This window comes from Cajanus cajan, chromosome 7, assembly GCF_000230855.2.
Source record: "Cajanus cajan strain Asha chromosome 7, NIPB_CcT2T_4, whole genome shotgun sequence".
In the NCBI taxonomy this organism is placed as follows: domain Eukaryota; kingdom Viridiplantae; phylum Streptophyta; class Magnoliopsida; order Fabales; family Fabaceae; genus Cajanus; species Cajanus cajan.
In genome coordinates this window covers 41,412,938-41,429,749 of record NC_138523.1, presented here as the reverse complement: position 1 = coordinate 41,429,749, position 16,812 = coordinate 41,412,938, and the positions used below count along the sequence as shown (strand labels likewise).

General features: G+C 41.7%; 1 protein-coding gene across 4 annotated transcripts; it reads right to left on the bottom strand.

Annotated features, from left to right (window-relative positions):
* Nucleotides 1–2,659: 2,659 nt before the first annotated feature.
* LOC109809369 (putative pre-mRNA-splicing factor ATP-dependent RNA helicase DEAH2) lies at nt 2,660–6,251 on the bottom strand. 4 transcript variants are annotated; one of them, XM_020372654.3, is made up of 7 exons: nt 5,926–6,244; nt 5,636–5,838; nt 4,454–5,538; nt 3,915–4,040; nt 3,570–3,808; nt 3,340–3,458; nt 2,660–2,998 (listed from the first exon to the last, which is right to left on the bottom strand). In XM_020372654.3, the coding sequence occupies exons 1-7, from the start codon at nt 6,193–6,195 to the stop codon at nt 2,872–2,874; spliced, it is 2,169 nt and encodes a 722-aa protein (XP_020228243.2). In that variant the 5' UTR covers nt 6,196–6,244; the 3' UTR covers nt 2,660–2,871. The 4 variants fall into 4 exon arrangements, 3 of the variants coding, with proteins under 3 accessions (XP_020228243.2, XP_082915780.1, XP_082915781.1); XR_002240670.3 differs by lacking the exons at nt 2,660–2,998; nt 3,340–3,458 and having other exon boundaries at nt 3,669–3,808; nt 3,915–4,146; nt 5,926–6,251; XM_083059654.1 differs by lacking the exons at nt 2,660–2,998; nt 3,340–3,458; nt 3,570–3,808; nt 3,915–4,040 and adding an exon at nt 4,042–4,156 and having other exon boundaries at nt 5,926–6,251.
* Nucleotides 6,252–16,812: the final 10,561 nt, after the last annotated feature.

The following is a 16,812-nucleotide window of genomic DNA, read 5'->3' as shown; positions in this document are numbered from 1 at the left end:
GTTTGAATGTTTATATACGTATAACATCATCATAAATACACGTAGTGTCAACCAGAGGATAGAGAGAATGAACCTTCTACCAAAAATCCAAAACTTGAATCAAATCAAATGAACAAATTAGATAATGGATTAGTTGTATAAAACTAAAAAAAATGTTTTCTAGAAAATAATTTTTTAAGAAATAAATAGGAAATAATTCATAAAAAAGTGAAAAACTATTTTTTTTTAAAAAATAATTTACAAACATAAAAAGAGTAGAAAATTGTCTATTTTATTAAAAAATAAACGTTTTTTTAAGAAAAATAATAAAACAAATAGATTCATTAATGAGACCAAATAATAATTTCGGGACTTAGGATAAATAGCCCAAAAGTTTGGTAAAATTAAAATGTTATGTTCTATTATTCGAATTGCTGTCATAATGTAGTGCTTATATTTTCTGAACACACTAGTTTCTGATTTTATATAAGAAATAATTAATTAATTCATTAATAATAATAAAATTAGTTAAATTAATTAATTTTAATATATAATATTAAATTTTAAAATTTTATTTTAAAAATACTCATAGAATTAAATAAAAATAATTTTGGTATAGTTATATTTAATGATATTATTCATCTTTTAAAGACTACTTTCTTAGCAAATGAGAATGCTTTATGTCGTTAATAATCCAATAAATAGATTTACATTTATTTAAAAAAGTAATATTTTATTAATAGACTAAACAATAAATTAAAAATATATAATAAAATTAACAATTAATATACGTGAAATATATTTCATGTAAATTAAGAAAATTAGTTAATATTATTCAGACTTCACTCTTCTAAAGCGAAGAGATGCACTCCAGTGAAAAAATTATAACAATGACAATGTAGATTGGATAGTTTTTACTTCAATTAAAAAAATTATTTAATATCATTTAATTACATTAATAGATTTAAAAATGACCTCCTTTTTCTAAATTATTCTTTCTTAAAATTTGATATTAAAATTATCCTATTTTCCTAAAAATGAGCTAATCATTTTTTCTTAATATGGAAATACACAATTAAACTTTGGGAAACATCCATTCATTTTTACACATTTTAGTGTATGTTTTGCATATAGAGATAAAAAAATGAAAACGAAAAAACTAAAATATAAATATTAATTTTCACCCTTTTTTAGACAAATTAGAAAAAATTTAAATAAAAAAATTCACTTAAGTTGGAGTGAAATGAGAAATTACGCTTGTTTTTAATTTTTTTGAGAACTAAATCTCATGGTATAAAAACTCTTAAAAAAAACTTGTTAAACAGATTAATAAGGTTTTAATTCTAAGGTTGGTGTACTGGCGCATGTTGCATGTTGCGGTTACCGCAGTCGGGGGTCACAAATTTGGATTCAAAATGTTATGTGATTGACGGGAAGATGGAAGGAGATGTCGCGTACCAGAAAGAGGCCAATGTCGCAGGGTAGCATTCATCTCTTTCTTACTTCCTTTTTTATTTCTTTCTCTTTATTTGCATTCTAATCCAAACAAAACATTAATATTTCATGCATTAGTTTACTTTGGCAAAAAAAAAAAGCTTAATTACAGTTTTGATCCCTCAAGTATTATAATTGTGTAATTTTGATCTTTAAGATTTTAATTGAGTAATTTTAGTCCTTAAAAAATTGAAATTGTGTAATTTTAGTCCCTCAAATATCATAATTGTGCAATTTTAATCTCTCCTATTAAAAATTTAATAATTTAAAATTTTTAATATATATATATATAATATTTTAAAATTATATAATTATTTACTTATTTAAGTTAACGCATACCATAATTTTTGTTAATGTAGCAAATAATATATATTTATTATTACTAAATAAATAAAATTTATATATATTAATATTTTAATATTGCTAATAAATTAATATCAATAATATTTTTAGTATATTTATAGAGATAAACTAATAATTTGATAAATATAATTTAGTATATATTAATATACTTTTACAAAAATATAAATATATTAGATAAGATATGTATATTTCTAATTAATATACTTATATTTTTGTAAAAGTATAGTAATATATAATAAGTTATATTTATCAAATTATTAGTTTATCTATAAATATATTAATAATATTATTGATATTAATTTATTAGTAATATTATAAAAATAATAATATATAAATTTTATTTATTTATAATAATAAATATATATCATTTGATACATTAATAAAAATTATAATATATATTAACTTGAATAGATAAATAATTGAATAATTTTAAAATATTATATTTATATATATTTATATATATATATATATATTAAAATTATTAAATTTTTAGTGAGAAACTAAAATCGTATAATTATAATATTTGAAAGACTAAAGTTATTCAATTAAAAATTGAAGGACTAAAATTGCACAATTGCAATTCTTTAAGAACTAAAATTATCCAATTAAAACTTTAAAGATCAAAATTGTATAATTGCAATACTTGAAGGATCAAAACTACAATTAAACAAAAAAAAAATAACAATGCTAGCTTTATTTAAGAGCTTTTAATACAAAGCATATATTTTTATTGAAAAAAATTATCCAAATGTATATCATTAAGAATGGGCAATGATGAGACCTCTAAACCCAGAAGAGAAAAAAACAAAGTAACTGCAGAGAGTCGACGAATATAAAACATGTTACTAATACACTAATAAATAGTACATGAAACACAGCCTATTTCTCAATAAAATTAACAATAGAGGTAACAAAACGGTAACATTCGGGAGCTTTCCCGTGATGAAATTATGATGTCAAACTGCAGGAGAGACTGAACATCCAAAATTCCAATCCAAAGGCAATTAAAAAATGGCGTGGATGAATGGTAGGACTTCATTTACGACTCCTTGCTTCCTCCTTTTCCTTCTCCCGCTTCTTGTAAAGCCTCTCAAGAACACGCTTGGCTTCACATTGTGGAAAATTCGACAAATCATAGTAATGTGGGGCTATATCCACTAACCTGTCCAATATTAATTTATCATAAAGTTAAGTACATCTCAACAACATCAACAAAAGAACCACACGGGTCCCCAAAGATAAATTTGACAGTTCGCCCAGCAACTATTCTCCCATCATTCAAAAGTTATTTATTGATGACAGGAATATCATTTCAATCACAACCAGATGTTTCTGTAATTTATAATAGAAAACTAACTATTTAATTTATTAGCTTCAGCGTTCTTTTTCTCAACGGGTTTCCCATTATATTGTAGATGAAATGCATTAGCGTGTCACCATTTCAAAGATGTCAATCTTTGCTATGAAAGCAATCCAGATGCTACTCAAAAATAAAAATCTTACCATTCCCCACGTATATCTGTCACAGTTCGAATAAAATTCCGACTGGTAAGAACATATTCATTATATATTACCCACTCCGGCTTATGGTCCAGGCAATTTGACGGATGCAAATGCACCACCTACTCAGAAAACAAACAAGAATCATTGATATAAATATTCCTCCAGCTCTTTCAGTATTGCAAAATGAAAAACAGAAAGATAAATGCAAACAGCAACTCTTCTTAAAAAACCTGGTTGTCTTTCACTGTCAAGTAATGTCCTGATCGCTCCAGGTGAGCCACCTGCATGAAATATCCTGCCAGCATTGCCTTTCTTATGTTGACATAGTACTCACGGCTATTGAAGTCAGTGCTGCATAACTTCAGGTTAAACCGAGCCATGATACGCACTAGTTGTTGTCTAACATTATCAGCTGATTTCAACGCCCTATGATTAACGAAGTTATCGTAGCACCAAGAAGAATCCTCATCTAAAAAGCCATTCATATACAGTTAATAAATTTAAACATCAGAAAATATAAATAGCAAGAATTTATTAATAAAATAAAAAAAGAGCCAGCAGAAATAAGTACTTACTATTTTGCTTGTAGGCATGGTATACATTCAAGAGTGTGAGATGATCTCCATCAATGTGTCCAAACCTAGCTTTTGCTTCATCCGCTGCTTTTTGTGCCTCCCTAGGCCGGACAAAGCAATTGGGTACTAAAGAAAGAAATGATTATCACAGAGGAGGCCCACGGAAGGTCAGCAGATGCATAGAGGCGAGACCACACCATTATCTTCATGAGATTGAGAGAATACTGAGAAACTGCAACTATCTGCATCAGCATTTACTTAGAATCCTATGGTGCATGCCAACCGGGGGCATGGAACCCAGAGAAGACAGTTGCTGATGACTACTACCTAACAGGACATGTTCCATTAACCGCATTCATGTGCAACCCAGCAACATGTGTAAGCAGTCAAACATCCCCATCACATGCACAATATTGCCTCTGTGCACATGTACAAATGCAGGGCATCCACTTCAAAATGAAGCCCAGCAAACCTAAATCCCTTAACTTTATGGTTGGACTCTAGACATACACAAACGCAATTATATAAAAGAAGAATACCTGATAGCATGGCAGAAATGGAAAGAATCTCATTTGAACAGTTGAATTCTGGACTGACAACAAGCATCTTTGACATCTGAGGGTCCAGCGGAAATTCACTCATAATCTCACCCAGCTTTGTTAAGTTACCATCATCATCCAGTGCACCCAAGTAATTCAACACTTCCAACGCACGCATTAAGGTCTCAGGGGCAGGAGGGTCCATGAAATCAAAATGGACTAAATCATCTATACCCAGTTTCTTTAAGATAAGAACTGTGTTGGCAAGATTAGATCTCAAAATTTCAGGATAGGTCTGCGGCTGCAGATCATTATTGAAACTTTTTTCAGTATAAAGTCTAAAACATTTCCCTGGTTGTGTTCTTCCAGCACGTCCAGATCTCTGGTGTGCACTAGCCTTTGATATTGGAGACACCAACAATGACTCAACACGGACTCGAGGGTTATAAACCTTCTGCTTAGCAAATCCAGGGTCAATAACATAGACTATACCATCAATTGTCAAGGAAGTTTCTGCTATGTTTGTTGATACCACAATCTTCCTTCCAGGAGGCCCTCCCTCCTTTAGTGGAGGTGGCGCTGGCTCAAAAATCTTCTGCTGCATAGCAGGAGGAAGAGTTGAATACAAAGGCACCACTTTCACAGGGCCCACCTGGTCTCCCATATTTGAGACTTCTTTGTTTATTTTGCGGCACGCATCCTCGATCTCTTCCTCTCCAGTGAGAAAAACAAGTATATCTCCAGAAGGTTCACACATATGTATCTGCACCACTGTCCTAATAGCAGCCTCCAAGTAATCTCTTTCTGGTTCCTGCGTATAGAAAATTTCCACCGGATGTAGTCTTCCAGGAACCTTCATAAGAGGAGCTCCATTAAAATAGCCCTGGAACTTCTCCGCTTCAAGTGTAGCACTCATAACAACCAACTTCAAGTCAGGTCTATTTCTAAGCACTTCCTTAAGAAGACCAAATAGCACATCTGTAGCCAAAGTCCTCTCATGCGCTTCATCAAGAACAATGACTTTATACCGTTCCAAAAGTGGATCCGTCATTGCTTCTCTCAAAAGCATACCATCCGTGAGATACCTGTTGGAGGGGAAGAAAAAAGATTCCATTAGAGACAAAGGAGAGCCAAAACATGACACATAGCAAGCTCTGAATTAATTAGTAAAATGTAACATACTTCAAAACAGTCCTTGCACTACTGCAATCCTCAAATCTGATGCTGTAACCAACCTCTTCTCCAATATTCACGTCCATCTCCTCAGCCACACGCCTAGAAACAGACATTGCAGCCACTCTACGAGGCTGAGTACACGCAACCATCATCTTCCTACGTTTATCAGGGGTTTCAATATCCACAGCTTCCAAAACAAATTGAGGAATCTGTTCCCCAAAATACAATTAGAAATGTACAGGCACAGAGATAAATAATTAATTAACATAGAGTTTGAAATAGAGAAAGAAAGTAACCTGAGTGGTTTTGCCACTACCGGTTTCGCCAACGAGAATGAGAGTTTGGTTATCCTTCAAAACCTGCAAGAACTCCTCCTTCTGGTGCCACACGGGGAGGGTCTTCCTCTTCTCCAAAATCTCGTGGTACCTCTGCGAATAAGGCTTCCCGTTCCACCGGTTAATGAGGTTGTTGGCGACGGCGCAGCCGCCGTTGGTTTTGGCCATCTTAGCGGCAGGGTCGTCCACCACGTCAAACAGGCTCACTTTCCTCTTCCTCTCCGTACCCATCAAAAAAAAAAAAAAAAACCCTAATCTTAATCCCCACACAAACGTTGAGTATGAAAGCTGAATATTCTTTCGTAAATTCCCTGATACTAATAAATTACCAACTCACTGGAAGCTCCTAGAAACGTGTTGAAACTTGAAACTTGAAATTGAAACCAGGGTTAAATTTAATATCACTTAATCACCGATATACGTTGGGTTAAATTTAATATGACTTAATCACAGTAAAAAAATTTTACCCTAATAATCAATTATATTTTTTAATAATGTCATCATGTTATTATTAAAAGTAAAGAGTTAATCATCTATAAACTGTCAATATAAAATTTTTTTATACTGGCAATCAATTATATCTCTTAATTATGTCATGTCATTGTTAAAAGTAAATGTATTTACAGTGATATGGCACAATTAAGAGATATAATTAGTTATTAGTGTAAAAAAAACTTTACACGGACAGTGTATAGGTGATTAACTCAAAAATAAATGTATTTATAATAACATGACATGATTAAAAGATATAATTTGTACTATCCGTGCTGCGTAACCGAGCTCCGAGCTCGGCGTCGCAACGCAAACCGACCTCGAACGCGCACCACGTGACGTCAGCTCGGTATTTATATGAATCATAACTAATCCCCAAAGATCTTGCCCCAGACGAGGTCCATTATCTAATCATATTACACCTCATCTCAGGCCCAAGGCCTAAAACAACCCTAATTCACACCAAGGTACGTGCATTACTTATACGAGACTATTACTCATACAAACACTAACTTTAGCATCGGAGTCTCTTTTGCAGGTACCACCCCCATCTTGGAACACCAGCGTACCCGTGAAGGAGGCTCACCGATCTTACCTGGCGAATCACCTCTACGGTAGATTTCCGGTAAGAACATTTGGCGCCCACCGTGAGGCCGATCGAGACAGCCCTTATCGGCCACCCGTATGGTATTCACCAGAAGCCACAACAGACGTGCAACAGACGACGCTGAACACTCTATCACCATGGACAGCGACACTGCAACCTTGAAAAGACTGATCGACCAAGACGAACAGATGCGACAGCAGCATGACACTGACCTGCGCAACATGCATGCCAAGCACGAAGCCGACTTGGCCGCAGTGCGGACAGCCAACGCAGCAAACCTCGCGGCATTATGCGAGGAAAACAAGCGCATTCGTGCCCAACTCCAGCAACGACACTCTGATCACCCCTCCGGCTTTCAACTCAACCCCAGCGGAGCAATGCGAGGCCAGGTAAACCAGGAAGCAAGATCAACTCCCCTACGGGAAGTGGTCTGCATGATCACGGGAGGTTTCGCAGGAGGAGGCGCCAGCAGCTCGGCCGGGAAAAGGCACCTGCGCAACGCCAACCACGTACACTTCACTACCCCCGCTTTGCACCAGAGCTCGCCGATGATCACTTTCACCGACGACGACTATGTCGGAGTCTACCCCAACCAGGACGACCCCATGGTTATAGCCGTAGCTTTAGCTAATTGGGAGGTCCACAAGACCCTGGTCGACCAAGGCAGCTCGGCCGACATCCTATTTTGGCCAACGTTCCTCAGGTTAGACGTCCCCCACTCTCTCATACAACCTCAAACAGAACCCCTAGTCGGTTTTGCAGGAAGGAGCGTCCACACCCGGGGGTATGTGGACCTACTAACAACTTTCGGGGCACCCCCGGACTCAAGGTGGATCATGGTTCGGTAACTCCTCGTGGAAGCCGACACCTCCTATAACATCATCATGCCAACCTTGAACCAGCTCAGAGCGGTGGTATCCACCCCACACCTCACCATGAAGTTCCCAGGACACGACGAGAAGATCATCTCCGTCAAAGCAAACCAGAAGGTGGCACAGCAATGCTATACCGAAAGCCTGAAAGTTGCCCCACTCGGTGAACAATGCAAGAGCAACCTCGACATCGTGGCTCGCACCGACCACGGAAAAGTCACCGACCTCAACCCAAGATCTGACACTCGCGACGAGCGGCCCAACTCCGTTGACGAGCTCGATGACCTCCAGATCGGGGAACTCCCCGGGCAGACCACGAAGATCAGTAAACAGTTGACCCTAGAGTTGCGACAACAGCTTGAAACAGAAATCCTCAAAAACGCCGACCTCTTCGCCTGGTCCAGCGCTGATATGCCAGGCATAGACGCCAATTTCATCTGCCATAGGCTAGCGATACACAGGGAGGCAAAACCAGTCGCCCAGAGGAAGAGGAAGGTCGGTGGCGAAAGACGGGAAGCCATCATCGCCGAAACACAGAAACTACTCAACGCTGGCTTCATCCGTGAAGTCAGATACACCACATGGCTGGAAAACGTGGTCCTGGTAAAGAAGAACTCGGGGAAGTGGCGTATGTGCGTCGACTATACCGACCTAAACAAAGCATGCCCAAGGACTCATACCCTTTGCCGAGCATTGACAGGTTAGTCGACGGAGCCTATGGACACGCCCTCCTCAGTTTCCTTGACGCCTACTCGGGTTACAACCAGATAATGATGTACCCACCTGATGAGGTACATACGTCCTTCATCACCGACCACGCCAACTACTGCTACCGGGTGATGCCCGTCGGCCTCAAAAACGCAGGGGCAACCTACCAGCGACTAATGGATAAGGTTTTCCATCAACAGATCGGGAGGAACATGGAAGTTTATGTCGACGACATGGTAGTCAAGACCACCTCGGCAATAGACCATGCTACCGACCTCGCCGAAGTGTTCGCCCAGGTCAGGAAGCATAACATGTGCCTCAATCTGGAGAAGTGCGTCTTCGGTGTCCAGGGAGGTAAGTTCCTCGGCTTCATGATTACGAGCAGAGGAATTGAGGCCAACCCCGAGAAGTGCAAAGCCATCATCGAGATGCAAAGCCCACAAACGGTGAAAGAGGTCCAACGCCTAGCTGGACGGTTAGTCTCACTGTCCCGCTTCATCCCCAAACTCGCGGAGAAGGCAAGACCAATCTTCACCCTATTAAAGAAGCCAAAGGGTTTCCTGTGGACAGATCAGTGCGAAGAAGCGTTCCAAAACTTCAAATCTTTCCTCACAACCCCACCGATCTTACAGAGGCCGGATCACAACACCAACCTCCTCTATTTGGCAGTAGCCGAAAACGCCATCAGCGCAGTCATCGTACAAGAGCACCAAAAGGTACAGACACGTATCTACTTCATCAGCTGAGTCCTCCAAGACGCAGAGAGAAGATACCAAATGATTGAAAAGCTGGCATTGGCGCTCGTCACCGCAGCCCGGCGGCTACGACCCTATTTCCAGAGCCACAAAGTGGTAGTCAAAACCAACTATCCCATCAAACAAATCCTGAGAAAGCCCGAGCTCGCCGGACGTATGATCGCCTGGTCAGTTGAACTATCCGAGTTCGGCATCCAATATGAAGGTCGCGGACCCCTGAAGGCCCAATGCTTAGCCGACTTCGTGGCCGAACTCACGCCAACTACTGCCGAGGAACCCCAGGTATGGACCTTGCATGTTGACGGGTCCTCCAACTCTAAAGGCGGTGGTGCAGGTATCATCCTGGAAGGGCCAAACCAAGTCGCCTTGGACCAATCCCTCAAGTTCAGCTTCAAGGTGACCAATAACCAGGCGGAATACGAGGCACTCCTCGCAGGCCTAAGGCTGGCTCGCGACCTCGGAGCTCGGAGAGTGAGCTGCAACAGCGACTCAAAACTCATGGTGGAGCAGCTTAGTGGGACATACCAGGCAAAAGACACTATGCTGCAGCGGTACTTTCACACTACGTCCCACCAGATCTCATCCTTCGACGAATTCACCATAAAACATGTGCCGCGAGAACAAAACGCCCAAGCTGACCTCCTATCGAAGCTCGCCAACACCAAAAGGCCCAGGCAGCACCGGACCATCATCCAGGAAACCTTGCACTCGCCCAGCCTAGACGACAAAATCATCAGTGTCAGTGACAATGAAGACCTGGGATGGATGGCAGGCATCTGGAGTTACTTGAAAGAAGGAGTCCTTCTCGAGGATAAGAACGAAGCTCGAAAGATAAGGATGAGATCGGCCAAGTTCATCATCATTGGGGATGAGTTATTCAAGCGTGGTATTTCCTCTCCACTGCTCAAATGCCTGACGGCGCCCCAGGCAGCCTATGTCATCAGGGAAATTCACCAGGAGATATGCCGCATGCACTCTGGCGCGCGCTCAATGGCAACCAGAGTACTCCGAGCTGGGTACTACTGGCCCACTCTGAAGTCAGATTGCCAAAGCCACATCCAAAAATGCAAAGAATGCCAGCAGTTCGGCAACGCGCATCGACAACCGCCCGAAACTCTCTACCACATGATGTCGGCATGGCCTTTTTCCCAATGGGGAATGGACATCCTCGGGCCATTCCCCCCCGCGAAGGGACAACTAAAGTTCCTCCTGGTAGCAATCGACTACTTCACCAAATGGATCGAAGCATGCCCACTCGCCAAAATCACCACCGAGAATGTGCGGAAGTTCACCTGGAAAAATATCATTTGCAGGTTCGGAATTCCTCACGTCTTCGTCACCGACAATGGTAGGCAGTTCATCGCACAGGAATTCGAGGACTTCCTCCACGAACTCGGAATCAAACACCTTGCGACCTCGGTGGAACACCCACAGACCAACGGCCAAGCCGAAGCTGCCAACAAAGTCATCCTCCGGGAACTCAAAACGCGACTAGGAAACACCAAAGGGCAGTGGCCCGAGGAACTCCCCAGCATCCTCTGGGCGTATCATTGCACCCCTCAGTCAACCACGTAAGAGACGCCCTACAGACTGCCTACGGAGCCGACGCAATGATCCCAGTAGAAGTCAGCGAAACCTCCCACAGACGCCAAATCTTCAACGGCGAACAGAACGCCCAAGAACTGGCGGCCGACCTCGATCTAGTGGACGAGCTTAGAGACGAAGCCCGAATCCACGAAGAGGCTTGCAAGCTCCAAGCATCCCGAAGATATAACACCCGAGTAAAACCTCGATCTTTCCGAGCGGGCGACTTGGTGTGGCGGTTGTTAGGCGAAGCACGGAAGGACATGTTAGATGGGAAGCTCGCACCCACCTGGGGTGGCCCATTCCAAGTTACAGAAGACTTGGAGAACGGAGCCTACCGACTAGAGGAGCTCAGCGGAAAACCTATACCGCGAACTTGGAATGCTACGCATCTCAAGTTTTATTTTAGTTGAAACCTGTACGAATGAGTTGTGCACTTTTTTCCCGCCTCAGTCTTTAGTCCCAAAAAACAGAAAGATGGGTTTTGGCTGAGAGGGTTTTTAACGAGGCACATTTACACAATCAATGAAACAACTCATTCCGTTCTACTTATATCTCTCTAACTTCACATTATTTTATGTTTTACTCAAACTTGGGGTCGAATACGAACCCTAAAACGTCTATCCATGGTCGAGTACGAACCCTAACGAAAAACCCGAGGTCAAATCCGAACCTCGACATGAGTAAGGTCGAGTCCGAACCCTCACAAAGGTTACCTAACGAAAAACCCGAGGTCGAATTCGAACCTCGGTATACCCGAGGTCGAATTCGAACCTCGGTATACCCCAGGTCGAATCCGAACCTCGACATGAGTAAGGCCAAGTTTGAACCTTCACGCAAATTTAAGGTCGAATTCGAACCTCAATTCATCAAGGTCAAGTTTGAACCTTCACAAAAATTTTAAGGTCAAGTTTGAACCTCCACGTAAACTCAATCTACGGTCCAGTCTGAACCATCACGAAAAGCTAAAAGTCGAGTTCGAACCTCGGTTTTATCACGGCAAAATTTAAACCTTCATGTAAAAAAATATATACATATATATATATACAAGCAAAGTTCTCAGGATTCAACACTTGAATCCAAAACAAAAATAAATTACGATTACAAAATCGGCCTGCACAGAGGCATTATCGCTGGAGCTATCCTCAACATCGTCCTCTTTGACCAACTTCCCAAAGCGAATGACCTTCTCCACATGCATACCGGAGAAGTCAAACCCTGGCGCAAGAAGCCTGGCTTGACGAGCAGCCTTGAGGAAGCCCCTCTTATGCTCCACCACGATGGAGCGCTCAACATCCTCAAGTCCCCTCTACAACGCCGCCTTCTCGGCCTCCAGCGACGAAAGGTCTACTCTCTGGGCAGCAATCTCCTGCTCTTTGCTACCAATAATGACCTCATCGCGGAGACGCTCCTCGGTCACAGAAACCAGCTCGCCCTTCAAAAATGCGACTTCATCTTCTAGAGAGCGAACCTGTTCCCGAGAAGACATCACCTCGCCCCGGGTCGAGGTAACTAGCCCCTGTAACTCGCCCACCCGAGCAGCATACTCTTCATTGGAGCGAAGGGCGATCCCCAAGGACTTTTGGGCCCTGGCGAGCCCCCCCCCCCCCCCGCCGTTTGGAGCTCGGCCCCCTGCATCCTCGCTTCACCAAGGGCGGCGGTTAGAACCCCGTTCTCCTTCTTCAGGACCTTATTCTCATCCTTCAGAGGCTGAATAAGGCTCCTCAACTTCGCCATGTCCTCCTGCTGCCTCGACCACCTGTGTTTCCAGTAATCCACAATGGCCGCTCCTCGCTGAAGGAAGATCTGGGCGGCATCAAAACTTCCCATTGGCCCAGCCGACTCGATCATCGCTTGATCAGCCGTGCTCAACGACCCCTTCGGAAAAAACTTCTCCAGAGTCACCGCGGCACTCCACAGGGAGTCGACCTCCTTCGACGCACTCAAATGCTCCAGCCGCATGGGCGCGCCCTCTTGCGCATAGCGATACGCAAGGTACGGCCGCTTCGACTTTGGCACCGGACCAAGGGTAGGGGGTCTGGAGCTCGACCCCTCCCTACGGACCTCGACAAAAGTAGACGCAGATACCCTGGCACCGTTCCCCGCCTGCAAAAAGAAAGGACACTCTCCTAAGAACAAAAGTCACCACAAAGGTAAAACGCCAAATGCCACAGAAGGGCCAACGACTCACCCCACCGGCCGAAGAAGCAGGTACGGCACCTCCCCAGCAAGATCCACTTCCCCAGCAACCTGCTCAACAGCTTGAGCCGGCGCCTTGCTGGGTTGGACGACTGGCTCAGCAGCCAACGCCACCTCCCCAGCAAGATCCACTTCCCCAGTTCCAATAACCTCGGAGGCCACCTCCCCTATCGCGTAAGGGGAAGAGGTCCCCCCGACCTCTCTCCCACCCCTCTTTCGTTTTCGGTTGATCTTCAAGGGGGAAACCTCCTCCTCTGGAGGCTCGGAAACCCCGAGCTCGGTCACGTTGAAGCAGGGCTTCAACTCGAGCCACAGGTCTTTCCCTACAAGGCCTACAAACAGAAGATAAGACACGTCAGCAAAAGAAAGTTTACACAAACCTCAATAAAATACCAAGATACAAAACACTCACCCTCTAGGACCCTCTCCCGGTGTGCCGAGTTCGCAAGCGACAAGATCGACTTGCAGTCCAACAGGCGGGGTAAAGCCGAGAGACTCTCAACGACGACAGCCTCCGAAGCCGTCAACTCCAAAGGGTTCACCCCGTGAAACCTCGATGGTTTAGGGCACCAGTAAAAGGGGAACTTTGGCACTCCACCAAAATAGAAATCCCCATCCTCCAAAGGGTAGACATCCACAAGGACTACCCGGAAAAACTCAGACTTGAAATTCTTATAAGATTGGGAGTAAAGAGTGAATAAACCCCATTCTTTACACCCGTTTAAAGAAAGAATGCCATACGGCGAAACACCCAGCTTCAGCTGGTAGAAATGACGGAAAACGCGAAGGGACAACTCCAGCCCTAAGACCGCGCACAAGACTTGAAAAGCCCTCAAAAAGCCCCAACTATTGGGGTGCAGCTGACAAGGGGCCGCGCTGATATAGTTCAAGAAGTCACACTCAAACTGAGTGAAAGGAAGACAAACGCCCAGGTCCCTAAAGAAACTCTGATAAACATAAAAGTGGGGGGGGATCGATCGACTTCCCCATGAACACACCCTCACCAGCCGGGCAGGGCTCGAGCCGAATCATCCGGGAAATGGTGGGGTCGCAAATCCGGTGCGTCTTCCAAACCGCATCAACCTCCAGGCGTGACCTGAACACACTTTGGACGACCCCCACCTCGCGCTTGTCCCAGTCGTAACCAGGAATACCCGGCTTCAGGTCCTTAGGCAGGGATAACTCTTTCCTCTCGGCGACACCCCTCCCGGTAGCCACCGCCTTGCCGCGCGCCTTGCCCCTGGCAGGCGCAGAAGAACCAACGCCACGACCACCAGCCATCAAGAAAACTCGAAGAAGGGCGGTAAAAATGAAGACGAAAGGAAAACAAGAAAGCACAGAAAACTATCGTATTTAAGAAGCTAAAGAGTAGAAGAGAGTGAAGCGAATGGGAAGAGACGCGGGAGAGAAAAAGAGAAGGGTCGTTTCCCACACTTCAAAACCGCCACGCCTGACAACACAATTAATTGCAAATCCATCATTGCATAACCGTCATTTCTCATAACGCGCCACCTGCACGTTTCCAGGAAATGAACAGTCATGACACATGGCACCACAACAAGCAAACGTACGCGAAAGGTCACCTCCCCCCAGCAAGCTCGGTCTTAACTCCTCGACCTACGGTCTTCGGAGCTCGGGGGGCTAGTGTACTATCTGTACTGCGTAACCGAGCTCCGAGCTCGGTGCCGCAACGCAAACCGACCTCGAACGCGCACCACGTGACGTCAGCTCGGTATTTATATGAATCATAACTGATCCCCGAAGATGTCGCCCCAGACGAGGTCCATTATCTAATCATATTACACCTCATCTCAGGCCCAAGGCCCAAAACAACCCTAATTCACACCAAGGTACGTGCATTACTTATACGAGACTATTACTCATACAAACACTAACTTTAGCATCGGAGTCTCTTTTGCAGGTACCACCCCCATCTTGGAACACCAGCGTACTCGTGAAGGAGACTCACCGATCTTACCTGGCGAATCACCTCTATGGCAGATTTTCGGTAAGAACATAATTGATTGCCAAAAAAAAAACTTTATACTGATAGTATATAGATGATTAACTTATTTAATATTAGAGTTAATTACATATACATTATCAATGTAAAATTTTTTTTACACTGACAATTAATTTATTTTTTAATTATGTCATGTCACTATAAACACATTTATTTTTAACAATGACATGATACAATTAAAATATATAATTAATTATCAGTATAAATCTTTTTTATACTAAACGTGTATAGGTTATTAACTCTTAATATTATTATATTATATAAGTAAAATACAAAGGAGAGGACAGTGGTGTGTGGTCTGGGCGTCTAGCATAACCGACAACCTTTTACGAGTATGGTACAGGGCTTCCTTTTGCTGTAGGGTTGTCGGGTTCGGGTTTGGTTTTATTTGGGCCTCCATTTCGACCCAAATTGGAACTTAAATTTTCGTATTTTGGATCTTATGGACTTATGTTGTTTAACGATTCTATTCATTGCTCAGCCCGTTCCGGAATCGTTATCATTATCATGGTCTAAATTCATAATTACTATCATTGTCCGATTGAAGTTTTTGTTTGAAATAAGAAGAGAAGTTATTCTCTTGTTACTAATAAGAAAATAATTTTCTCTAATTTGGCCTGAAATAACTGGAAAGTTATCTTCTTTTTTATTTTTAGTTTTTAATTTTATAAAAAAATTATTAAATTAAATATTTTTATAAATTTAATTAAGAATTTTATGTTCAGAAAAAAATTAAGTAATTTTTAAAATCAATATCTAAATATTTTATATAATTCATTTATTTATGTTCACTCTCTGTTCTACTCATCCAAACAAATAGAGAGAAATTTTTTTCCTTAATTTCCTTATTATTTATATTCATCCAAATAATACATATTTTCTAATTTATTTATTCTATTTCTATTTTTTATTTCCTTATTTTCTTTTTCAATCCTAATATGTTTGAGTTGGTGTGAGCACTGTAGCCGGCTCCAACGGATATAAAAGTCCTATTTGTGTCAAAGTTTTCAAAAATGAAAATGAATAGGTGAAGTGAGACAGAGTTGTGTGTTGTCAATTGATTTGGAGATGGTATAACATGCACAATTATTTGAAGTGGATGGCTCTCGGTTCTATATGTTGCCCATGTATTGATAATTTTGTATGACATTCCAACTTTGTATTAATGCATTATACTGTGTTGAATTGAATAACAACATTGAAGGTTATGTCAATTTGAAAGCACCCACAAAATGTTTAAAGCAGGGTTTTCAGAAAAAGAAAAAAAAATCTACAAGTTTTATAACTATTTCATCATTATGGGTCCGTTTATTTAAATTTTAAAAAGTGGTGTTTTTAAACAAGTTTTTTTTTTTAATTAAAAAGCTGATAAGAGTTACAATTGTTGAGATAGATACAGGTATTTTTTCGATTTCATTTCTATCATTTGGTGGACATCAAATGCATCTACGAGGGAGGCCACTGGTCTTTTGAAAACAATATGTTGCTACTTGGACGGATTAAAGAAGGGGATGTGCTGAACCAAATACCATTATTTCATGTAGATTTTTGGGTACAGGTACATAAGTTGCCTGCAGAATTTATATATGTCGCTTATAGTTGGGAGAC